The sequence below is a fragment of the Amblyomma americanum genome, chromosome 2 (assembly GCF_052857255.1).
Source record: "Amblyomma americanum isolate KBUSLIRL-KWMA chromosome 2, ASM5285725v1, whole genome shotgun sequence".
NCBI lineage: Eukaryota > Metazoa > Arthropoda > Arachnida > Ixodida > Ixodidae > Amblyomma > Amblyomma americanum.
The window spans coordinates 163,860,893-163,887,145 of record NC_135498.1 but is presented as its reverse complement, the minus strand read 5'-3'; the positions used below and the strand labels follow the sequence as shown (position 1 = coordinate 163,887,145).

General features: G+C 46.9%; 1 protein-coding gene across 1 annotated transcript; it reads left to right on the top strand.

The window, feature by feature from the left end:
* The first annotated feature begins 23,781 nt into the window (after positions 1–23,781).
* On the top strand, positions 23,782–25,763 carry LOC144119231 (neprilysin-2-like). Its single transcript, XM_077651901.1, has one exon. The coding sequence runs from the start codon at positions 23,814–23,816 to the stop codon at positions 25,593–25,595; it is 1,782 nt and encodes a 593-aa protein (XP_077508027.1). The 5' UTR covers positions 23,782–23,813; the 3' UTR covers positions 25,596–25,763.
* Positions 25,764–26,253: the final 490 nt, after the last annotated feature.

Here is a 26,253-nt window from a genome sequence, read left to right as displayed (position 1 = left end):
TGAGCTTCATATTTTGCATAGCTTCTTCCATCTGTTTCGCCTCACTCAATTCTAACATTCACCGTCGTGGTGCCACCTTTATCTAACCTGGGGTTCTTCCTTATAGTCACAAATATTTTTAGATTGAGAGAATTTATGTAATTTGAGAATTTGAGAGATTTGAGTAACTTAAGCACAGCTTTAACTTGCAAACGGCAACACTGTTGCATGAACTCCCGCTATATATTTTAAAAAACAATGACGGTCGATTTCAGTAGTTAGGCCAAATACAAAATAGAAGCGTGCTACCAATTCTGTTTTACAATTCCTTCTGCCCTTCGGAGCCCATCTTCAAGGATGGAAGCTGTTTGGATAGCGATAATGCGTTAATACCTATATATGCGGAATTGACCATTCTCTCTTGTACATTCATAGATCGTTGGGTGTCCCCATACCACACCTACCGCAGTGGTGCAGCGGTTAAAGGGAAGCTGAAAATTCTTTCGAAAAAATTGGGTTCTCAGCGCCATTTTATTATTTTCTCTCTGTTGAAGACGAATATTTTCTTTAAAATGAGGGTAATAAAATGCAAAGGCTGTTCTTTACACGCACACGCTCACCACTAAATCGGGGCACCGAGCGAACGCCGCTGTTGCCCGTGATTGGCCGGACTGTCTTGACATTCCCGTGATCTCCGGCTGGAGCCGATTGTGTTGCATCGAAGCACGTTGCTTCGGATGGCTTGGCAAGTAATTATAGAAAATTATGGATTTCTCAAGCGAACAGCTTGGACGCTTACCGTACAGTACATGTTCGAGCCATCAGCGGATACAGAAACCGGAGAAACCAATGAGACTTTTGTGTGCGTCGACAGCGAAAGCGAAGCCGCCACATTTGGACGTGCCGGAAGTGTCGACTTGTACATATGTTTTGCGTAGTTGCATGTGCAAGTGACGGGAAAAGAAAGAATGAGATAGTGTGGAAGCGCTACTTTGCACTCGCTGCTACAAAAAATCCGGAGCATCAACTTCGTGATGGCTTGTAAACATGATCGATTGCCGGTATGCTTACAAGAATCACGCATGGTAAAGCAGCTTATTTGTTTGTTTATTTATCTATTGGGAGGTGCCGACTTACTCCCGATTGTCTTTAAGAACTGCAATAAAATGCTAAACTGGGTGAGGTGGAGTGAGTTCGCGGTTGGGTGGCGCAGCAACAGTGTATTTGCAGCACCACCCCATGGTGCACAAACTACGCATTCTAGAGCCGTACCGTGCAAAATCCTATGGTCTTTGCCGCAGTACGAATGCATAAGCGACACGTATGCAACGCTCGAACCACCGAATTTCGCGAACTTACTGCAGTGGTAGGCCCACGAGCGCCACGTACGACGCTCAGAAGTGGGCATTTGACATCAAAAATCTCGACCTCACCTCAACCTCAAAAATAATTTGCCGACCTCACTCAACCTTAACCCCATCAGTTGAGGTTGAGGTCTCCTGAGACGCCCTCACCTCACTTTTCCTGAGGCCACTGCCGACCGCACTCAACCTCACCTCAACCTCAAATTGTGAGGTTGAGTTCGTCTGCTCAACCTCAGAAAACAAAAAAAGACAAAAAGCGATTGAGTTTTTAAGTTAAAAAGAATTCTGAGGAACCTGTTTGACAAGAAAGACAATATGGTGATGGTATTATTTAATAAGGTGTGTTCAGACACTATTGAGATGCACGCAATAGGAGAAGCTTATAATCTGGGATGAACCGTCGAAGAGTCTTTGTCCTGCGGGCAGGGGTGTCCCATACGCGGTTACCACCGGTACGTCGGAGAGTACTTTATCAGTGTCAATATTCTGCAACCTGCTTCGTGTATACTTGTTCGTATTGGAAGCCTTTCGCTCATTCACGCACTAACCGGTAATTGACAAATACACACCTACTACGCCGCCTACCAGAAACTGGGAGGGGAGGAGGCATTCTCGATACTCTTTTCAGACTTTAGAATAGTTAGCTAATGCAAAGAAACTGGTCGTCGGTGTACTTTCTAATACGACGACTACGTAGACGCATATCAGTATATTTAGATTTCTAGCTCTATCCGGCATAGCGAGAGGACTAAGCGTAGATAATAATTTTGTCACCCAGGGAGCGCTGCGACTGCAGCACACAGAGGCGCGTTGTATTTATGTATGTGTAGAAGCGAGTGGCTTCTTTTATTAATGCGAAAGCATTAGGTGGCTCACTTGCAAGGTAATATTCGCAAAAAACGATAGCATGTGACGTCACGAGCCGACGAGTCATGCGACAAATATGATGACATTACATAATTAATACATGCTGATTACTGTGATTAGGTAGTAATGACTAATTAGTATAGTTGGTGACAACAACATATGAGCTTGACGTCCTACCTGGTCACGTGGCAACGATGTAATGGCACGTCAAACCTAGTCGCGTGACGACGATGTAATATGACATCACACCTAGTCACGTGACAGCGATGTAATTTCACTTCATACCAAGCCTACACCCGTCCCTTTCCCACACCCATTTTCAAGATCCATATAGATCCCACATTATTACACATGAGCACATGACGCATTACAAAGAGTGCCCAACACCCGGTCCACATTAATCACATTCGGATTGTTCAGCAGGTAAACGTGCCAGTTCTCATGTATGACATACTGCAACGACCATGCAATGACAGAGGCTGTTGACCCTTGAGGTTATGGCGATGATCATGATGATGCTAATAGTGTGTCTTTATGAGCCTGGGGAAGTCCGACATACTGCTACCAAATTAAAAGTTGCAAGAATATTCATAAAATACGGTACGTTACCCAGAAACCAAAGAAAATTATTGTGTGGAAAACAGGAATACCTGCAGCTAATAATTTAAGATTATGATGTTGATGTTCTTGAGAGGTCAAGACACTCCCCCGTTTCCGCCACTTCCCTCCGGGGGCGATGGCAGTGGTTTCGGAGTCCTGGGAATTCTCCGATGACTCGTTGATCCCGTGGCATTTTGCACGAAAGGTTAGATTACGTCTTCGAACACTGTGCCGGCTATAAAATCACACGGGTCAATACCGCTGGCAACCGCTCTCTCTGTGAAGATCACCACGGCTCTGCGCTCAAATTTCGCAGCAGCGAAATCTTTTTCCGAGCACCCCCCCCCCCCCCCCACACACACACACAAATACACCTTATAAATACTCATACGTCTGAACAGAATTCTGGGTACCATTGCGTCAACCAGTCTTTGGGACATGCAAGCTGCTTTAAGTCAATCGCTTGTTTTCCTTCAAAACTGAAATAATCAATTATACGCCGGAATCCTCGAAGTTGTTTACCTACGATCACCGCGTGAACGTTTCGCGAAACCGCTTAAAGTGAACGATGGGGCTCTGCAAAATATTTAAAGGAAAGATAACGTGTAGTGGCCGGTCGCCTGGACGGCAGACCACCAACCTGACTGAACCCATACGAGACAAGAAAAAAAACAGAATAATTACGAACATACAAACAAAAATCGCACACTAAAACAGAAGTTAACAGCAGTGTGCCGTATTAAACGTCATATTAGAAGGTTTGAAACAGCGACTCAGCAGCCCAGCGCCACCACGTAATCATCTCTATTCACACATCTCCATTTTAAAAAAACATAAAAGGAATCTGCTGCCCCATCACCATACTTCCATTATAGTTTTGCATTTTTTCACCTCTGTATCACCCATATGCAGGTACGTGCACCCCGTGCTGCGGTGGTTCGGCATATTAAGTACATTTCCGAGAAGGAACAAGGAACCCGAGACCAAAAAAATGCTATTCGGAAGGATACAGAAGTGAAATTATATTTAGATCTGCTTGCATTACGGAACGGGAGTATACATAACCAGTGTGAGATTCGAAAGGTGAAGACAGATCAGAAGCTTCGACGGTGTTATACAGGTTTTTCTGGCTTCGTGCTTTTTTAATCAAATCAGCATGTGTCATGTTAGGAACCGCCTGAATCACATTCTCTTGCCTGTGCCGACTGCTCCAGTTTATGATAAGTCAGCTTGCAATGTACAGCAGAATCCCCTTTACTCGGGCAAGAGCCGTGGCGTCAGCGCCGACAACGAGCATGAACACGAAGCAATCTTGCTTGTGGCAATCCACGCTGCGACGAATTTATTGCGTGCTTGTTGGACTGAACTTATTTGTTTGCGGCATCAAAAAAAGCTGCCGCGGGTCAACCAGAGTTATGTGCTTCGCGTGCTCCCAGGAGTTTGAGCCGACCGGCAGGCAGCTATGGCTACTACGCCAGCGGGGAAATGGGGAGGGAGAGTGGCGTGCCGTGACAGCAGCACCCATTCTAGGAAGGCCAGAGGGGTGGGTCCACATGTAGTCTTTGGCTCAACGGACATTACGGCGCAGCACCAAAAGCTAAAAGCGGACTGCGGCATCCGGTTGTCTATACATCGAAAACCTAACACTAAGCGTCATTGCATGAACATTGCGGTGGTGCGCTCCAACTCCGCTTTGGAAGCGGCAACAACTGCTAAAATTCTCGACCTCAAAATTTCGACCTCATTGAATGACGACCTCACTCAACCTCAAACTCACGAGTTAGGTTGAGGTTTGATTTGCTGACCTCACTCACAAAATTTCGATCCGTCGCTGACCTCACCTCAATCTCACCTCACGATGTGCAGTTGAGGTCATTTTGAGGTTGAGGTTGACCTCATGAGGTCGAAACCTCAAGAGTTTGCCCACGTCTGACGATGCTGCTCTGGCAGTGCGCTACTCCTTTGTCATCGGTAGGCCTAGTTTGTTTCGCATCGAGGCCCCAGCGGACTTCGCTTTGGAATTGTACAGCGCCGTAGTCAATGGTCTGCCTGCTGATGGCACTAACTTCCAGAGAACCCCGTTGTCCCATATTACAAGAAAGATATGATCGCTGTAGCGGCGCCTTAGCAGAGGAGGTAGCGTGCAGGCGACCACGCCGGCGGCAGCTGCTATGCGGCTGTGAAGAGAATTACTTCGGAGCTGCATCACTTCTACCAGCAGCTCGGCGCAGGCCAGCGACCCTCCAGAAGGATTCATTGTTGACACTTCATTGTCCCAGGGCTTACTGGTTAAGACAAATTTTATCACGCTTTTCTTCGCCGTAGAGACGGTAGCTTGGCGTGGTCGGTTTGCGGGAGGCGCGGCGGTGTACGGAGGTGGAAGCAGTGCTGCCAGTGAACAGCGCGTCGGAAGGCCCTCTAACTGACTAAGGTATTTTCAAATACAGCTGCTCTACCGATTACGTTGGGCGCCGTAACCGAGTACGATGGCGAGCTTTGTGACAACGGCGAACCGCGATTAGACTGTCCGTGTGACAACTGTATGAAATGGTGACGTAAGTGGCTCTATGTAAGTATGGATGTGAACTAAGTGGAGAAGGCAAAAATTCTCTAAAGAAGATTAGAAAATACAATGACCAAAAGAGTAATATTGATGCAATAACATTTACCGCGTAGGCAGTTCCGGTATGCTGCACAAAGCTAGTTGTCTCAAAAAAAGACCGAACTGGAGAATAATTGGCAGTGGCTTAGCTCGGCTATGCCAGGATGTACGTGGCGAGAGGTGCGTTTCCCTGGCTGAGCTTGTGTCTCTGTAATTTTATTAGTGAGAGACATATAGGCTCCATCTTGGCGGCCATGCGCCGTCTATTACGCTTGGCAGTCTAGCATCTCCGTTTGCAAGCCCTTCCTCTCTGTATTCGGGCGTCTCCGCTGCTCTTTGCCTACTGACACCTATTGTTTCTTTCTTGAAGAGCCAACTGCCGGGCGATAACCTCAGGATCGGAAGAGTTAATCTTGTCTATACAGCCGTTTAGCAGCAGCCGGACTCTCCTCTGTATCCACGGTAAACGTTGTGATACAGCCGCTTCTTACATCTCCGCCTTATATACACAATGCTGCGCATGCGACGCGCGGTTCGGGTGGTAGAGCGGCGTGCGGCCAGGCGGCGATGCAGCGCGCGGCGCGCTTCGTTCCGACGATGGAGAGGGCGCGGTGCCGCAGCGATTGCAATCCGCACCTGCTGCTTCTCCCCGAAAAGATTCGACAAGAAATTGAAGTACATGATTTGCAAGGCCGCTTTTTCCCGAACGCTGAATATCACGAAATTTTAAAACCGTTTGATCCTCCCTTTAAACGATGCGCCACTGCACTGTGATGGCAGAGGTTGCCATGGATGGAAAACCCAGGCTGCTCTTTCCGAGCAACCTGTCCCGAACAATTCTTCGTGGAACTGCCGCCTCTCTCAGAGGACAATTTGGTCACAATTTGTTGGGGCGGATTTCCAAGTGCATATTTACACACACACACACACACACACACACACACACACACACACACACACACACACACACACACACACACACACACACACACACACACACACACACACACACACACACACACACACACACACACACACACACACACACACACACACACACACACACACACACACACACACACACACACACACACACACACACACACACACACACACACACACACACACACACACACACACACACACACACACACACACACACACACACACACACACACACACACACACACACACACACACACACACACACACACACACACACACACACACACACACACACACACACACACACACACACACACACACACACACACACACACACACACACACACACACACACACACACACACACACACACACACACACACACACACACACACACACACACACACACACACACACACACACACACACACACACACACACACACACACACACACACACACACACACACACACACACACACACACACACACACACACACACACACACACACACACACACACACACACACACACACACACACACACACACACACACACACACACACACACACACACACACACACACACACACACACACACACACACACACACACACACACACCTGGCCAGGTTTCCCACCAGCGGTGAGCAGGTGGGCAGCCTGCCACAATGTATAACCGAAGCAAAAGCATAGGACACAACCGCTAAATGTAGGGAAGGACCACTATTTGTACTTGGGCACTAAAAATCGTGCCAATATTTTACCCCGGGTGTCCCGAATCAAAAGGTTTATGCGCCTAGGATAGCGATCAAGGTTACAATGAGCAGTCTTGTAAACATCTTGGGTAATCGGTGCTAGCCAATGTCGCAGCTATGCCGTGATTGGCGCTGTGTCAATTTAACCCCGTTGCTAGTCCTGCACGCCCACATAGGAGGAGGGTCACCAAATCCGGACGTCTAAAATTCATAAAAGCAGAAAGCAAATCATTTTGGTGCCAAAATAACCATGGCAAAGAAAGCTAATACTCTCTGCCACTTTCTTCGGTTTTTAATTTTTAATAATACACGTGAGAATGCACCTGGTGCCCTATCAAATGAACAAAAGATTTAAACGAAAACTGTTGCGAATTTTCGGAATGAAGCCTAAAAATCATTGTTGGCTGTTGTTCCCGATGTGGTAAATGGAGCCTATTCAAAAACAAAAAAAAATGCAGCTGGCTTAGCATGCCTAAGTCTGCAATATTTTGCAATAGCGCTAGTTGCACTGGACGCTTAGGTCGTTACGTTCTAAAGGCATTTGACCTAATTACCTTTTCCCGGGAGGCATTTGCCATGAACACATTCAACCAAAAGGCCTTTAAGGTCTTTACTCTAAACGTCTTCTACCAAAAGTAATTTGACCTAACGACCTTTGCCCTAAATGCATTTACATTGAAGGCCTTCACCAAGGTGAAGGCTTTCAAGGTATACCTTTCATGCTAGGAATTCCGGGAAGAGTAGAACACTGGGCATTCTTGCACGCCGTTGCATCAACCGCGGCCGCGCTAACTTTGGTGCGTCATGCCAAGCGCCAATACGGCAGCGCAGCAGCGCACCTGATGAAGGAACAATCCACCCGCTCTTATTATGATCTTTTTTTTTCCTGTGAAACTCTCTCAGATAAATCTGCATCATTTGTAGTTCATTCGGCTAACTGCAGGTTTCTCAATGAAATTTGTTTCCTATGTTCATCTGCATAAGATAAACCATTTTGATCAGGCGTCAGACTATATGAATTCAAAATATTCCTCCCATCCTACTTTGCTCTGCAGCGAGCAATATATTCTTTTTTTTCGACAAAACTACCTCGTCTTTCTAAATTGCTTGTTCAGGCCAGGTTCGCGGTCCGTGCTTACCCTTGATGCTAACTACATAAACGTTTCATTATTATTACATGTTATCACTGAACGTTATTATGGTGACGTAACTTAATTCAGCTACCACCTTAATTTCCTTTTTGGTGTCCAAGGACGACGCCGAGGAGAAACGATAAGAGGGTCCCTGCGCCCGATGGGACTACGACACGACGATCGTTGGTGAGTGCATCGTCAGCATGTGGAACCTCGTTTGCGAACGCAGTTGGCTGTATTCCATGTCCACCTTCGTGTACACGCTGGGCACGCTATGCCTGGTGCCGGTGGCCGGCATAATGGCTGACCACGTCGGCCGCAGGCCGGTCGTACTGCTGAGCGCCACCATCATGCTGTTCGCCAGCATTGCGGCCGGTTCGACGCCGTCGTTCGGTGTCTTCCTCACGGCCCGGTTCGTCGTTTCCGCCGCCGCCAGCGTGACCAACGTGTTGAACTTTATCGTCCTCTACGAAGTGACCGGACATGAGCACCGTGCCCTGTACATCCTCCTGGCCAATAGTGTGGCCACCACGTTAACGCCTGCTCTGTATACCTTCCTGCGGCCGCTCCGTACTGGCCGGACGCTGTCGCACGCGCTCCTCGTCGTGGCCACGGCAGCTGTGCTGGCCTGGTGCTATTCCCTCGAAGAGTCCCGCGTCCGGTTGCTATCCACGTGGAAAATTCGCCCGGCTGAGAGCACTACGCTGCAGGCAGCGAAGTCCAACCACAGGGACATGGCCAAGGCCAGAGCCACCTTCAGAGCGCTCAGCGAGAGACAGCGAGAGACAGCCTCCAGCGAGAGACAGCCTCCGAAGCGGGCACAGGTGGCTCGGCGCGCATCTTCCTAGCCGCCTCCTTTCGGCGGCGCGCCGTGTCAGTATTTCTGTCCTGGTTCGGGGTGGCATTCGCCTACTATGACTCACGCATGGGCCGCATGACTTTATAAAGCCACTGGGTAGTGCCTGCTCACCTGTTCAAAACCCTGTTCCTCATCGCCGTCTACTACGGCATGCAGAAACGAGGCGTAAGAGTTACATTATCCACTGTGTTGGCTGTGATGTTTGTGTGCAGTGTCTTTCAAACAGTCTCGTACGAATGGAAGTTCAGAACCGGGATGTCGGTGTCTACACTTACGGTGTACTGTGCCACTGCTGCCGCTATGTGCGTCAACTATGTCTATACCGCAGAGGTGTTTCCCACTGCAATACGAAGCATTGGGTTTTGCATATCCTATTCTATCGGCCATGCGGGAGTTCTTTTGTCCACATTGATTGACACCTGCGCTCAAGGCCATCGAATATTAGCCCTGAATATTGTCATGACAGTGCTGAGCTTGGTCAGCGGGCAGGCGGTCCAGTGACTCCCTGAGATATTCGTCCACCAGATGACAGACACCGATCCGGGCACTTCAGACGAAAAGCAACGAAAGCAAGCCCTAAAGGAACGTCTTCATCCCCTTCAAGCATTTGGGAAGGCGGCAAAGCAAAGCCACTCGAAAGAACATCGGAAGTCTGAGCGGGAGCCGACAAGCTCTGGCGCGTCTGCAGCTCCAAGCGCAGTTACGTCTCGGGTGACCTCCCTAGCGTCTGTCATTTGCCCGGAGCGTATGACTACATCACCTTTACAAGAGCTTGGTTCACCACCTCAAAATTCTGAATCGGGTTTCTAAAGCGCTGGGTCTCCCGGTTCTGCAGAGCAGACGACTGCATTACCCTCGCATAGCAATGGACAATTCCAGCAAAAGCTTGTGCCAACTTCCGAAGAAGTTGGATCACCCCTCCAAAAGGCCGAGTCACAATCTTTAAACATTGGATCATCTTCAGAAGTCCCTTCTAAGCGGAAAATAAACAAGGTTTCAAAAGTCCGCAAAATCACTGAAGGTGCGCGTTAAAGTTGCGAATAGGGTATTGATCTTTTCGTCTGTACTTCATTTTTTCCTCTTTGACGGAGTCTCATGAGGAAACGAATTTTGGTAGACTAGCTACATTTCGTTCTGCAGTGTTGACCGCTGGACACAAAATCAATTTAGACGTTTCTGTGTTCTTCATGTTCAGTGCTTTATATAGGTATTCGAATGTCTGGCGAGAAACAATGTAATACGAGAATGCAGTGCATGCTGACTGTGTTTCTTGACGTCGTTGGCTGTGCTGCAGCATTTTTGTGCTTGACGTTGTGACATTTGTGAAGCGGACTTCTCTTGATATTACAATACCCGAAGACAGTATGTTGCGCTTTACCTGTTTTGAGCCAGTCGTAAGGGCCAGGGCTACGTGTAAATATGCAGGCAATTTCCTCGAGTTCCTCAATAGATATGTTAGAGGAATTTTTTTTGTCTAGATGTGCTGCACCTCGATGCCTCTCGCAGAATGCACACATCAAAAGATTGTAAGGTAATACATTTTTCGTGTCTTTTGTGTGTTTGTGTCCTATGCTTGACAAAACAAACTGACGCATATATGCATTTTTTTTTCTATTTCTGGATACGTCGATAGCTTCAATGAGATGCAGGTAGAGCATCCGCCTCAGGCGCAACAGGAATGCGGTTAGAATTCCGGTCCCCCCGTAACTGGTTGTTGAAAAAAAATACCTCCAGTGGTGATGGACTTGAATCATGCGCGTGGGGTGCAGCCTGATTTCGGCGACCATAGCCGATAACACACTCTAAGCAGAACACCATTTGCTCAGCTCGCTGTGCGTGGCACCCACCGACTGCACAAATGCACTAACCGCCGGCCCTCAGTTTTCGGCACCTGCGGATCAGATGACGAATGTGGCGGTCAGAACTGTCGCGCATTGGAGGGCGTTAAATATCTGCGGCTCTAGACAGGCCACCATGGGAAGTGAAGCTGCCAACATTTATTATTTTAACATTACAACTCCCCCCTTCCCCCCCCCCCCAAAAAAAAGTGAAACGGAACAGCCTGCTTTGGAATATGAGAGTCAAAGATAGCGCATTACTCGCACGAGCGGAAAAAAATCATAACTCTCTGCGATCGACATATCCACTCACTGGACCTTGCTGTCAGGCTGTGCAGTGGCTCCGTGAGCTATGAGACATCATGCGCAATTTGCTGAGCTAAACACAGCAGCCCAAATCTTAACCCGCTCATCTGGAAAATAATGGGTTTCCAGGATGATATAGGCAAAGGGACACCTGGCGTGGTTAGAAAACCAACGGGGAAGAGGGATTTCGTTAGACGAATTTGATGTTCTTGTCGTGTGCAAATTATGTCATTATTTGTACACGTGGCCCCAACCGCACTATACAGGTTTTCATTAAGTCCTACACAAATTTTAAAAATAGGCTTTTTGATTTGGAAAAGCGCTTTTTCAGCACAGCATTTTCAGCGCTGTAGTACATCAGAACACAGATAAGACAGCAGGCTGGTTAACTAATATCGAATTATTTTGCTTGTAATTATTATTGTTACGCTCATTAATTACTGGGAGGCGTGGAGCGCAAACTTAATAATATCCATATCAGTTTTCAGAATTTCGAAAATGCGAATACCCTCGTTATTGTCGCCCAACTATTTTTGGCTTCATCGTGCCAAAATGCATGCGCTGTCGAGAAGCTTGCGGACAAAGCAACCTCTCCAGCGCATTTAACTCGTAGAAATTTGTTCGGCCAATGCACCGACGGTAGCCGTGTTTCCTAAATACTAAAAAATATGGGTACTACTTAAGGTGGGCTTCCCGCCTCCCATCAATTAAGAAGCCTAACAGTAACAGTTAAGTATTCAATATTAGTTAACCAGCCTGCTAGTTAGCACGTCTTAGCTGTATTCGGATGTACTACACCACAGAAAAGCTATGCAGAAAAACCTCTCTTCTAACTCAAAAAGCCTTTTTTATATTATGTAAAATCTTGGGTGAAACACAGTGTATAGACATCGTTATCAAATTCCTACGTTAGACCATAACGACGGGAATGCAACCACACGGTAGTGATTCTCCACTTGTGGCGTTGGTCTCCTTCAATAAATTAGGTTGATGAAAGAGGTTTTCCAGATAATTTTTGAAAGAATCAATTCTATAGGCACGCAATAACCGCGACTTTGGATATTACGCTTCTACAGAAAGACGGTCCGATTTGTTTGAAAGGTTTTCTGACAAACATTGCTCATTTCATTACATTGTATTTTATTCGACATTGTTACAGACGTTAGTAGCAGAGACAAAAAGCTGTGGATGCAGCTTGACGGGTTCTGTGTTCCTTTAACAAATCATGTGTGCGCATACGTACATCAGTGTGCAATTGACAATTCTTTCGTTTATGAAGGCTATCAACCTCATGGTTATATTGCTTTTTCAGTAATAGATTGGTCCATGCTGCCGCAGTGTCTCTGTTTACGAGCCAAATGGGATCCTCAGTGAGTAGGGTGGCCACCCACTGATTATAGTTTCGGGATGGAGGATACGGCCTTGTTTTTCCGGCAGGACCATTGCATGTGGCACATATCCGCACCGCTTATATTGCGCCGTCATTTCGCCCTTACAGTTCTAGGTAACGCGTGTGTAGTGATTATAAGATGTTAAAGGTGTTGCTTTGTATCGATCTTAATTTAATTTCTTTTTCCTTGCTTAATCCATTCGAGGGTTTGGGTAATTCTCATCGTCCTACCCTCTGGTATTGCAGGATTTCAGCAGAGGTGTAGAGGGGCACATCATAGTTATGATCCTTCTGCGACGGTTTTCGCGGTCAATTCATGGCGAAATTCGTTACTTCGAACCTACTGGTGTCCAGGAGAGCACACTATGAGTGCTATCAACCTCCTGAATAGGTAGGTAGCACAATAAAACGTCCGTCAACTGGTCCGGCTGCGTCTTCGTATATTTTTATTCGGTACGCACTCTTCTACGCTTCTGAAAAAGGAATTGAAGAGTAGGAGGTTGGACCTTTTTATTTCACTTAGGTGGTGAGCAGAGATGTTTGCAATTGAACATCAGACCAGATTTTGGCGTCATCAGAGGGACAATAAAGCTAGCAGCGCCGAGGAGGAATTCGACCAGGTGTTGCACGATTGGGCTAACATAGACTAGAGAATCATTCACAGCTTTCCTGACTCCATGCCACAGCGCTATCGTAGCACGGATAGGACTATATTGTTATAAAAAAGAATTTATAAAATTGGTGCCTAAATTTGTACTAAAAATCCATATTATCGCCGATGCCTTCATGCAGTGCAGAAATCAGTTCTTCAATTATTTAAGTGTTAGAACCTACTGACTTTCAATAAAAAGTTAAAAATTGATGGAGTGGAATTAAAAGTTTGACATTGTCTTCCTATCAAGCTCATGCGCCAGTTGTGGGGGGGGGGGGGGGGTTAAAAATTAAAATCGATAAACTGAAACTTCATGTCCTTAACTTCGCTACTGTAGTCTTCCTCCTTTGGTTCGCCTTAAAATGATTTTTCCTTTTTTAGGTTTCTATTTACTTATTTTTCACAGCTGTTTAATAAAGCCGACGTTTCAATAATCAGAGTATATCCGTACCCCTCTGCGTAACGATACTATCCTCGATTTGAGGGTCTTAAGAGGCGGTATTAGTTAATCAAAAGATTGCAGCCCCTCAGTCACTATCCTCTGGTGGCGAGAACCCCGCGAAGAAAATTGGCATTTTTGTAGCGATAGCTACATTACGGTAGCATTTCGAGCCTGCAGCGTGGCGGCGCCGGCACACTCTCATGTGGTTTGTCACGTGGTGCGGAGCTGCTACCGGCGGCGCGGCGCCGTGGCTGAGCACGCGGTTCGTAACGTGGTTGGTCACGTGATCAAGTTCCACTCAGCCAGCTGTAGCTATCGCGTCACTCCAGGTTTAACCAGAGCTAAACCACCGCCATTGTTTTTCTTTTTTGTCTTCATACCTCTATGCTACCCCAAGCCGTGCTTATTCCAAACAATGTGAATTGTTAATTGCGGGCTTTAACGCCCAAGAGCAACACATGGGCTATGAGCGACGCTGTAGTAGTGGTGCTTCGGAATAACTTAGAATGTAAAGTGCACTGACATTGCACAGTGCAGGTTTTTTTTTTTGTAATCCATCTCCGTCAAAATTCCGTCCTCATAGCCAGGATCGCACCCGCGCCAACTGAGGCACCTCGGCGGGCCGTGCTTAATTTCGCCCTCTGCAGGTAACAGCGTACGCATTCTTTAAGGATCTCCTACAATTTATACGGCCAGCCTGCAGATGTGTGACAACTGCCTGATACAATGAATGCATGCGAATCGAAACCTTCAACAACATAGTTTGATCGCAGCACCTGTGTTTCATGTATTGGTCGTATATGACACAGAAGATAAAGCTATTCCCCCTCGATGCTACTTAAGTCACAGCAGTTGTGACATTTGCATTAAAATTTTCTACAAATAACAAAAACGGGAACCTTTATTACTGGTTTCAACAGCGTGGCGTAAATTATTTTGTGATTGTCGAATGCGTGTTATGAAGGCGTGAAGTTTCTTTTCTAAGCGTCATTAATTTTATTCCTGTTTTAGAGCGGATCTGTTAAAAGGACTTTTAGCATAGCGAAAGTGTATTATCGTCCACGTATAACGTCTTAGCTTAAGCCTCCAGCGCGTGCACAGTTCCATTTGCGCGCCCAAGCAGGCTCCACACCACGAAACAGTGCTTGAGGAGCCGACATACGTAAATCCGTTAAAAGATTACATATGCGCTATGTAAGACTCTCCAAAATCTCGTTTGCAAGTCGTCGGCGCCAACGAAAGTGCTGCTGGAACCAGATTACCTGACCAATCGCACGTTACATAGCCATGGATCACTCACATGACTCTGCAACTGTTCTGAATTTTATCCAGTTCGTGGCGTCATCACCGGATTTAAGTCGGCTTTAGCCTCTGCATCATCAATCTATTCCTGCCAGTTTTATGGATCCCCGCGCAGGTGATCAGTGACCTAAACAGGGAAGCAGATGGGTAAGTGTGACCATTATTATGGAGCGAAACTGAAGTAATGTTGAAATGGCCCGGAAGGCAACCGCAGTGTACGATAGGCGGCGAAGCGTTGGATGTTGTCAGGAAAGGCACCTACTTCAGGCAGGTAGTGACCACAGGTCCGGGCCACATGAGTGAAATAACTAGAAGCATGAGAATTGGGTATCTTACGGCCACTAATTTATGGGGCAGAAAAGTAAGAGTGTTGAAATAGGCTGAACCATAACCGAGGGCAATGCAGCGAGCTACGGAAAGGTAAGTGATAGGTGAATGTGAAGAGATAGGAAGAGAGCACGGCGAGTCAGTTGACAAGGTGAAGTTAATAACATTCTATGCGAGCTCAAGAATAGTAATTGTGCAATGGCAGGGCACGTTGTGCGAAGGGAAGATAACCGACGGTCGTTACAGGTGGCGTACTCGGTTCCAAGGGAATGCAGACGTAGCAGGAGGCTTCAGAAAGTGATATAGGCAGACGATATTATGAATACTGCAGAGATGAGGTGCCCGCAGCTGCCACGGGGCATGGTTAACTGCTACTGCTGTTGATGACGATGATCCTGATGACTCTCAATCAACAGTGGATTTTTTATATTTCGGCAAAAAGGTGAAGCAGCAAAACAGCATTGAAAAACGACCGATAGCGGAAGTTGGCAGCAAAAAAGAATAGAAAGTTAATATAGATATATTCAGATACTTATTATGAGACTAATTATGGTTTGAGTAATCATTACTAGGACAAAAATACGCAAGAATAAACCAGCACATTCGATATATTGGCGGTATGACAAATCATGATAATGAAAAACACGAAGCTGTATTTTGTTTGCACGACGCGCGGTGGACGATTCTGACAGTATGCCAGTTCATAACAATACCTTGTATAATTGGGTTGGCAAAGATTATCCCAGCAGACAGTCGGTCACTGGCAATGCAAGCTGAGCAACTACCACTTCTATGCCAGTGCGATGAAATTTCACCTTCGAGTGCTCGACTTCTTTGAAGGTCAAACCTAAATCCGAACCCGTGGCGTTCAGTTTCCTTCGCCTGCGCATTACGGAGTCCTTTTTTCTTTGCCTGCTCCTCCTTAGCTTCCCTCGCACAGCCGTTCAAGTTTCCATCCTAACTGAGAGTTACGGCACCTCTTCTTTTCTGTCAACAAGGCCACCATATAGGCTTTTCATTTCCAGTATTTTACGCCAGTTTTCTAGCAGTCATATCGTTGGCGACACTTGAAGTACTTAACAAAACAAATGCTGTGGTAGACAAAAATTAATTTTATTTGACACCCCGCAACGAGCTCCACATCTCGTCTTTCCACGATCACCCGCTGAAAAGCGGTTGCTGGGCTAAGTAGGTGCATTGTGCAGCATCTCCGATATCTTTTAAAGGAATTGAAGTAGGATACCTGGCTGTAAAATTCCCCGCTGTCATGGTAAACCTGACCAATGATTCAGCTTTGTCGTCAACATGCGCTGGTGGTCGATCAGTCCATCTTTTCAAAAAAAAAAAAATGCGGGAAGCCAACTGTTTTCTTTTTTCTATCGAATATAGAAGTCCTTTTCTTACAAGAGATGCCAACGAAAAGATGGAAACGCATGATGTGTTCCAGAAAATAAAAACACTATTACCCATCGTCGTGGTTCAATGGTTAAGGCGCTCGTCTATAGAGCCGGAGTACCCGGGATCGAACACGAGCGCGGCGGCCGCGTTACGATGAAGGCAAAACGCAAAAGGCGCCCTTGTGCTGTGCGATGTCAGTGGACGTTAAAGATCCCCAGGTGGTCGAAAATATTCCAGAGACCTACGGCACCTCTTTCTTCCTTTATTCTTTCACTCCCTCCTTTATTCCTTTCCTTACGGCGCGGTTCCGGTGCCCACCGAAGTATGTGAGACAGTAACTGCGTCATTGACTTTACTCCAAAACCAGTTTTCCTGTTTCACCTGTAACCGGTGTGCCACGCTGGACATGACAGCTTATTAGATTTAGTGTCGTCGCACAAAGAGGCTATATCCGCCTTACCCTCGCTGGTGCCGTACTGCTTCCATAACGGGGTTGCTTCTTCCTGCTCCACTGTGCCAAACACTTTTGCCGCTCCTGATTACATACATCGCCCACGTGTTGGGCAACAAGCACGCCGATCCGAGCTGGAGCCTCGACCCTTTCGCGAAGCTGTGATACGGAACTAGACATTGCGTAAAGGTACATTGTACACACCGATGCTTTGCGGCCTGTGTTCCTTGAGCTTTCCTTGCACACGTCACAGTTCACTAAGAAAAGCTGTTCAGAATAACGAGTCGACACGCTAAAATCGTTTTACGTGTACATGCAATTGCTGGTTCTTTATTTACATACTAATTTTTTTACATCATCAAGAACACTTTAGATTGAAGGCTTTGCATGAGGATGATTGCAAACATGCTTTTAATTAAAGAGGGACTCGATGGCTGACATGAGCCGAGTTTGCGTGGACCTGATTTGACAAAATAGGCGTGAAGGTGGGCGTTGGTGGGAGATCCAGGTGGATCCCAGGCCTCGGGAAACCTCCTGTAAACAGACGGCGAATGGCATTTGCTAGATCTCGACTCCCCCCTGACACCCATCCTTAATGAAATTTATTGCTGAATTTATGGAGGACTATGGTAGCTCTCAATTCATTATAGATATCTTCCACTATTTTAATGCAAGCTCTTCCACTCCCCGATTCCTCAAACCCTGCATCAGGGCTGAGGTTTGTACTGCGAAAAATGCTTCCTCGTAATCGGTGTAAGCTATCTGCAGAGTTTTATTATATTCTGCTCATCTCTCTATCACCTGATTTATAGTGTAAACATGGTCTCTTGTTGATTATTCTTCACGAAAGCCTGCATGAACATTTGGTTGAATGAAATCTAGGGTTGTTCTGACTCTATTAGTGATTACCTTAGTAAATACGTTGTAGAGAACTCACAGTAATCTGATCTGTCTAATTTTTCAAGTCCTTGACATCTCCCTTCTTATGAATTAAGGTAATGTTAGCGTTCTTCCAAGGTTCTGGTACGGTCTGCGGTCATAAGGCATTTTGTATACGGGGTGGTTACTTTAGAGAGCAATGAATCCCAAAAAAGAGGTAAAAATGTTAGTACTTTGGCAATTATCAAACTAATAATGCTTATTTATCTCTTAAAGAGGATTAACTGTGTTCTAAAAAATGTTTCACGTTAGTACGAAGTTAGTAAATGTGGTTTAAAATAAGGAACGATTTGATTTGGCAACCTCGAAGCCGAATAACTTGCCCGTAGTACTGTGCGTCGGCCACGTCTCGGAGCTGTTAGCAATACTTATTTTGCCTTACGAAACTGAATATTGTTTTTCATCTTAAGACGTTTTACTGCAGTATTAAATCATTTTGAACGGCTTCGCTCGCTAATTGTTATGTTGGAAATGCACACAATTTAATAGCGCACGTAAGGTGTGCTTATAAGTCCGCCTTGCGCCTTTTGCGGGGTTCCCAGAGCTTCCCAGACTACGATATTTTGGCATTGGATGTGTGGCAGCAGCTGCTTCGAGCCCCCCAGCAGTTAACCCCCGCACTCTGAAGCCCTAAATAACTTAGAGTATCACCAGTTCCGCGTATATGGGCGTTTACCCATTAACGCAGTCACGTCATACTCTTTAGCCTTTGCTTAAGTCCGATTTCGTCATTCTTTGTTCGAAGGGTGCTTTGCATTGAAGACCAAGTCTCGAACTGAAACGAAGTCCTAGTGAACCTAGCTCGCATTTGCTCTAGCCAATCTCAATCCGGCGCCTTTTTTTTTCGTTTTTCATGCCGTATTTCCGGAATTCATCAGAGATTCTTTTTATGGGGTGTGGAAAATTTCAAACGTTTCTTTAAACTTATTTATGCTGTCTTTGTTCAGTAATTTATCCCCTGACACTTTATGTACAGCGAGCGCTCCTAACTCGATTCTCAGGAGTGTTTGCGAAACTGACAAGCTGCCAGTCGGCTCGTTTCGGTCGCTCCAGAGGACAAAGAAGAAGCTGAACAGGAACGGTGCCATAATTACTAAGGTGAAGAAGAAGAAGAAGACGCGCGCCACTCATAGTCCTAGAGGATCGCCGCCGAACAAGTCTACGACATTAACCCTCTATCGGTCATGAGGAACGCTCAGGCGCCAAGCGCCGCCGCAGCAGGAGCCGAATTCCCAGACTGCTTCCAGTGGCGTCGCCTTTCGCTCCCCGTGGCAGTGGCCGTGGCCATCGTGGTGCTGGTGCTGGTCATCCTGCTGACCGGTGGCACCATGCGGCGCCCCACCGCTGGCCTGGACGCCAGTTCTGGGAAAGCCGTGAGTGAATACAGCGGCTTCCGTTTCTAGCTTTGACACTTCACAGTGGCTAAGTGCCTAAGGTGTCCGGCTGCCGAGGACAAGGCCGCTGGATTGAATTCCTGCTTCAGCGGCCGCATTTCAGTGGAGGCGAAACTCGAAAACGTCGGCGTGTTCGGCGGTTGCAAGGCAGCGGTCAGAAACACCAAGTTATGGGGTTCCTTAATTAGTCATATTGCCAACATTAGTACGGCTCATTCTTTCTTACTCCCTTCATCGCTCTCAATATCTTCAGCGCGGCTATTGTGTCCCCCTTGAGAGGAAGAGTCAATACGCTTTCACTTTCCTGATAAGTTCTTTTGATTCGTTTGTCACTATGTTTCCAGTCAACGAATCATGCACCGAGCACTTTAGGTGAATCATCGGACTTCGTCTGCGGCACGGGAAAGGAGCTGTGACCTTCTAGTATGTCTAGGTTCTCTGATGCTGTATTTCTCTAGCCACGTAGCCTTTATTATCTGTTATTTCCTCCTATTCGCTTTATTTAAAATTAGCCCTCTCAGGTAGCATTTTCGCACATAACACAGCAGTTTTGGTGCTCTAATCAGGATAATTGTAGAACTGTTACTTTCTATTAGATTCAAGAAAGATGGCGATGAGCCTGAACTGGTTATAGCCATGAGTATACACGTACAGCGTCATCAGGTTTAAGGGATGAAAACAATTTTGCTTCTAAGGAAACGTTCCGTCTGTACAACTGTTCAATGTCGTAGTCGTTGTTTAAGAAAGCCGAGAATCGTGCAATGTTCGGAGAAGTTACCAAAATTTAGCGCAGACGTTTGGCTCCTTTCTGCTTTCAATATAGCTTTATTGGTGCCACATATGACGCGGCACTTACATAATGCGCTTTCCGTAACTTAAAACACGGCTTTAAAAGCGCACAATTTGCTTGTACTAAGCCAAATTCTTCGTTTCATCCTAAACATGAGCAGCTAGTCGTAATTAGAAACGTCTAGAGCACGAACAGGAGCTAAATGTAGTGGAATGTTTCATCTACCTCAGCCTGTTCGCGCCATTTTATGTATTGTGAAGGAAGAAACTGGAACTCCGACGGCGGAAATAGTCAGCACAATGCCGTGCTGGTGAAGAATGTGTCTTTCTGGAAACCCTCAGAATTTCGACGGCAACGATTAGTCCGTTTTTCCCCTGTAATTGCACCTTCACCCACAGCTTTCGAGACATCATGGACTGAAGTTGTCGTGGCCGGTTTCAACCACCCTGTTTTTATGCTGAGAGATCTCAGCGCATCAGCGTACCTTCCTTTCACACCGCTCAGGTTTTTGGCCCCCATCTGTTGCGGTGACGTAGTACACAGCACCATCCTAATGTATTTCAATCAATAAGCAAGCGTTCAGTAATGGAATGAGTAAAAAAACAACTAAGAAGGCAAATTTAGGCTACATCGCGCCAATATACGTGCGCTTTCGAGAAGCTTTCAGGCAAGGCGACTTCTCCAGTGCTCGTAACTCGTCGAAATCGCCAAAATTTGTTCCACCACTGCGCCGAGGGAACCGCGTTTTCAGAATTCTAAAACCTACATAGGTATTACTTACGGTGGGGTACACGCCTGCTAATAATAAAGGAGCCTAACGGTAGTATTTCAAAATGTTACTGAATATTAATTAACCATCCTGCTAGTTAGCACGCCTTAGCCGTATTTCGATGTATTACACCGGTGGCAATGCTATGCCCAAAAAAGCGCTCTTTTAACTCAAAAAGCCTATTTTTAAAGGTTGTGCAAAGTTTGGGGAAACACACCCTACATGCGAGAAGCAAGAGTATGATCGCCTGGGGGTGCTTGAATTACCAGTGCTAGGTCATATGATTTTGAAGTCAGGACCTGGTCGCTTAGTGCTAAGTTTTTGGCCTCGCCGCCGGTCAACGCCTACGAGGGTTTTCCTGCGACACAGGGAATTTAACGATAGCGCGTTATTTACTTCATTTTTTCCACTTCCTTTGAATAGGTTCATTGCTCCCCCGTGACCTGGCCTGCGCCCACCAGTACCACTTCTCGCCTTGGTGCAGGGCTACCGCCGGTGGCAGGACGACCCAGCGCCCATGTACTTCTTGCCCACCAACTCGAACCAGTGCGAGACGCCGGTGTGCCTTTGGAACCGAGACTACCTGTTTCGAGCCGACGATTACTCCAGTCACCCATGCGACGACTTCTACGAGCATGTTTGCGAGAGATTCCGGTTAGTGCGAGATAATTTTTCTCACGCCACGCATGCCGAGCCTCCACGCATTTAACAAACGCATCGGTTCTCATTGTTTTTCTCGTTGGCCGAAGTTTGGGCAGTACATGCGTTGCATTACCTCATACGCATCGCGAAGACGTCAGCGCTTATTTTCCGCGATTTACGAATCAGTAGCCGGTACGCATCCGTTTGAATTTCGTCACAACCACTGCAGTGAACTTTGTTCAAAGCTTTTCACGTAGAACGCCAGTCGCTATAATTTTGTCCCATCACGAAGACTGAACAAGCTAAGTGCGCATTATTTTCTGCATGCGCCATCCCAACGCACTTAGCTAGTTGTGGCGTATGAAGTCAACTTTTGCGGCTGGGTGAGGTACAGCGGGAAACTTTTTGCTTGTGCAATATTGCAGCGTCATGCATTAGCTTGTGACGCTACCGAGCTCTCACTTTCGGACGTTGTGCATCTACCACAAGGACACATAATAATTCTTATTAAGTATTTTAGTTTTACCGGATTGCTACGAATAGTCTTCAAGACGGCAAGCGACGGCGAACAGCCTGACCCCCTATTATTGTGGAATAGTTCGGTGTAATATGTATTTTCTGGCAATTCTGTAAGAGCTGCCATCTTTTCACCAATGAGCCTGAGGTCGACAGCTGTGACGCTAATGCAACGGTAAACCAGGGGCCACATTCCATAGCTGTGCATTGTCCATTTCGCCGTCTGTCATTGGTCACCGACAGAGCGTCTGCAGGAAGCGACCCAACGATTGCGTTGGTTGGCGACTGGCCCTCACCTTGCGTCTGCTGCCATTGGCGTTAGGCAGCCAATGGCAGCCAGCAGTGACGTTCGGGCTCCGGCTGCTGACGGAACGCTGCGATGCACTTCATGATTGATCGCCATTGGTTCGATATCGCAGCTCATAAATTCACTGGTGGGGTACGGTTGGTCATAACTGCAAAATGGTCGGGCTGCTGCCCACATAGACTGGTAACCTGCGTGTACATCTCAGCGGCCAATAACACAGAACAAAATGGACAAATGAACGATGTAAAATATGGAATACGGCCCCAGCAGTCAGTATTTTTAGTGAGCGCGTAGAAAAAACTTAGCAACGCATATAGAATTATATAGACTATAGAACTTGGAACATGCACTGCAAGTGGGTGTGACACAACGCTCACTAGAGTAACTGCTGCCTTTCATCCATCAAAATGCATGTGATTAATTAGGAATGTGCGGTGACTTATTTCTCTCTCGCTTGACATTCATACTGTATACTACGAAATAAATATCTCTTACGCAGCTGTAATTTTTACTGCCGCCAAAGCAGTGACAAATGTCTGCGATCGAAAAATGTCCGTAATGCACGGGGCCATTGGCGTGACCTATATCAATCAATTCATCTGTTGTTTCTAGCAAAATAACTGCGTGGCACGTACGTGTACCGACACTTCTTGCGTGGTTCATTTTGCCAAGTACGCAAGCTGACTCAAAAAGCCACCCACGTTAGTAGGAATCAGTTGCAGCGTTTTGAAGAGAATTAACTGTCGTACGCTCCCAACGATGGAAATGAAATATTCACTTCCGCATTGGAAAAATAACGTGAAAGAGAATTTCTAGTGATCGTGCTTTTTTTTGCACAACGCTGGATTTTTTACTGAAATGCTTAAGGTGGACAACTTTGCAGTTTTCTTCCTCTATACTGCATGCGCGCTAGATCCGCCTCCTTCACATACGGGACATAAAACCTGAAAAAAAGCAGGTCGAATTTGATAACATTGGTTTACCGCACATCAGCGTATACTAGCTGAACACTTGCTTTTGCATTGCATGCGTTTGTAGGTATAACCAGCAGAACCTGAATCAGCTGCCGTATTCCCAGTTGAGCCCCGCACAACTGGTCTTGGACCTAGAGTTGTTCTTCGAGAGATATCTTGCCATCAAGGGAAAGTACCCGAGGCCAATCGAGAGCAACTTTCTCGTTCAAGCGATGTGGGTCCACGAGAAATGCAAGGCGGCCCACTCCGCTGGCGACGCCCTGCCGGCGTGGATGGAGATTCTCAATGCCCTGCAGTTAAGTGAGTGGCCCTACGTCAAATTTCCGGGTGACGCGGTGAAGGTTGTGTCCGCCGGAGATAGGCACCTGAAGCTCCAGACTTTATTCAGAGTGAACGTCCTGCGAAGTGTACAGAAAGAAGGCAAGTCGCAGGTCTTGCTCAAGCCACCAGTGACTTTCTTGAAACGCTACGTTGCTCTTACAAGATCGAACGGAACAAAACACTACCAATACATGATCACCCGGGCTTTGACTGTGTACCGCAACAGCACGATAGCGACCGTAGCAAGCAACCATATATCTACTCTGGAAGTTACTCTGGAAAACCTGACGTACCTGGAAAATGTGCGCGCTGAATACGCGATTAAGGATTTGTGGTCTATCGGCATGCTGCCGAAGAGCGACCATTGGGACTGGTTGAGATATTTTCAACTTCTATTCAAAACAGAGGAGGAAATAACAGCAGCCACTTTCATGTTCGTGGAAGATCCCGCCTTTTTCTCGAAGCTGGGCTCCGTCTTCAACGCAGAGGATTACGCAACCGCAGTAGCAAACTATGTCGGCTTCAAGGCCATGGTCACGTTATCGCCGTTCCTTCCATCCGACTACAGGTTTTTGTACAAATTCGGCCATGGCTACGAGATCGGCCAAGTAGACCCGCAGCTCTTAGCTTGCAGCCTGCTGCTTGAAAAGATGTACCGCTACGGAGTGGGAATAGCCGCCAAGCTGACGTTGGGCAAGGATTTCGCGAACGTGTACCGCACGCACCGCGACGAGCAATTCGACACATTGTTTAACGAGACGCTCACGGTCATCAACGACTTGCTTCAATCAGGGCGATCCTGGTTTACGCAGGATGATGTTAAGCCGGCACAGCGGAAAGTGAAAGGCATGAAGATCGTCTTCGGAACGCAGGACAGCTTCATCCAGTACGAGAGATACCGACAAACGCCCACGCTGTCCCTCGATTCCAAGAACAGCGTACTCGGCACTGTGTTCGCCATCTTTTCCTACGCGTCGTCCATATACTGGGACGCTCTGAGCAGCAGCGGAAAGGCGAAAGCTGCGTACGACAATGCCTACATCGCATCTGCCTTTGACTGGTCCGGGGAGTATCAGCCCACCAACAACCTCGTGTTTATCCCAAACGGAGTTGTTGGGTTTCTAAGCATGGTTTCGAACAAGATTCCATACCAGCTCTATCCCGTCGTCCTCGCCCACGTCATCAGGGCAGTGCTCGAGGCGCTTATTCACAGCAACTCACTATTTGACGACAGCATGGAGCCCCGAAAGTGGTGGAGTTCCGATTCTGGAAGCGCGTACGAGAACGTCACGGAATGCTTACGACTCCTGTACGAGGCTGCAATGGCCAGTGAGGAAGTCACCAACTCGAGGCCCTCCAGCAAATTCAGCATGGCGAGTCGTGACGGTTACTTCTTGGACCACGCCGTGCTTCATCCTCTTTACGAGATTTACGAGCGGGCGCTGAGCAAGCACAACGCCACACGGCTCTTCTACCAGCTTCCCGAGGCACGCGTGACGTCCCGGGAGCTTTTCTTTTACAACTACGCGTCCGCCTTCTGCGACGGTGGCAACAAAGCGCCATGGAGGCTACAGCGGAGTTTCGCCATCACACCCAGCAAGTTGCGTGTTAACGTGCCCTTGATGAACTTCCCGCCCTTCTTAAAAGCGTTCTCTTGTTCCGGGAGGAAAGCTAAGCTGCCTCGCTGCGAAGTGTGGAAGGCCTTCGAGTCAAATGGCTCTGTGCATATGTAGATGAAACTGTGCATTTATAATTTATATCAAGAGACCCCTTTATATAAAGTGACCCCCTAACGATGTATATGTATCAATATTTCGCTTTTAGTTGTGTTGTACAAAACTCTTTGACAATTTGTTTACGCAGAGACCGTTGTCTTGTTTCTTTTTGCCCTCAATACTTTCTCGGACGCCTCTTTCACCGCTCTGGTGTCTAATTAGGCAAAGACGTTGAAAGATAAAATCAGGCCCACGGAGGCCTAATTTTACTTGCAAGCGCATGTGCTCAACCGGCCTGGTTGCCAATACGTGACGTGTATTTTTTCATGCCCTATTCTCTTTCTTGCCCTTCTTTCACCCATCGAGTGTAGGAAACCAAAAGCCACAGGAAGCAGCTCCAATAAATGTCTCGTACGCATTTTCCTCCCCCGGTGTAGTGTGGAGATGTCAACTATTTCTTCTTTCCACACTCGGGACACAGTCCGGAGAAGCAGAACCGGGCGACATTGCCAAAAACGTAATTCCATTGATCAGAAGCTTGTAAGGAGGACTAAAAGGTTAGGCGTGTAACAGCTCCTGTTACTGCAGGCGTGCAAGCATTACCTCGCAGCAGTTCGGAACACCTCTGTAGTAGTGTTCTCCCAGTGCCCTATGTCTAAAGGGGGTTTTAAATCAG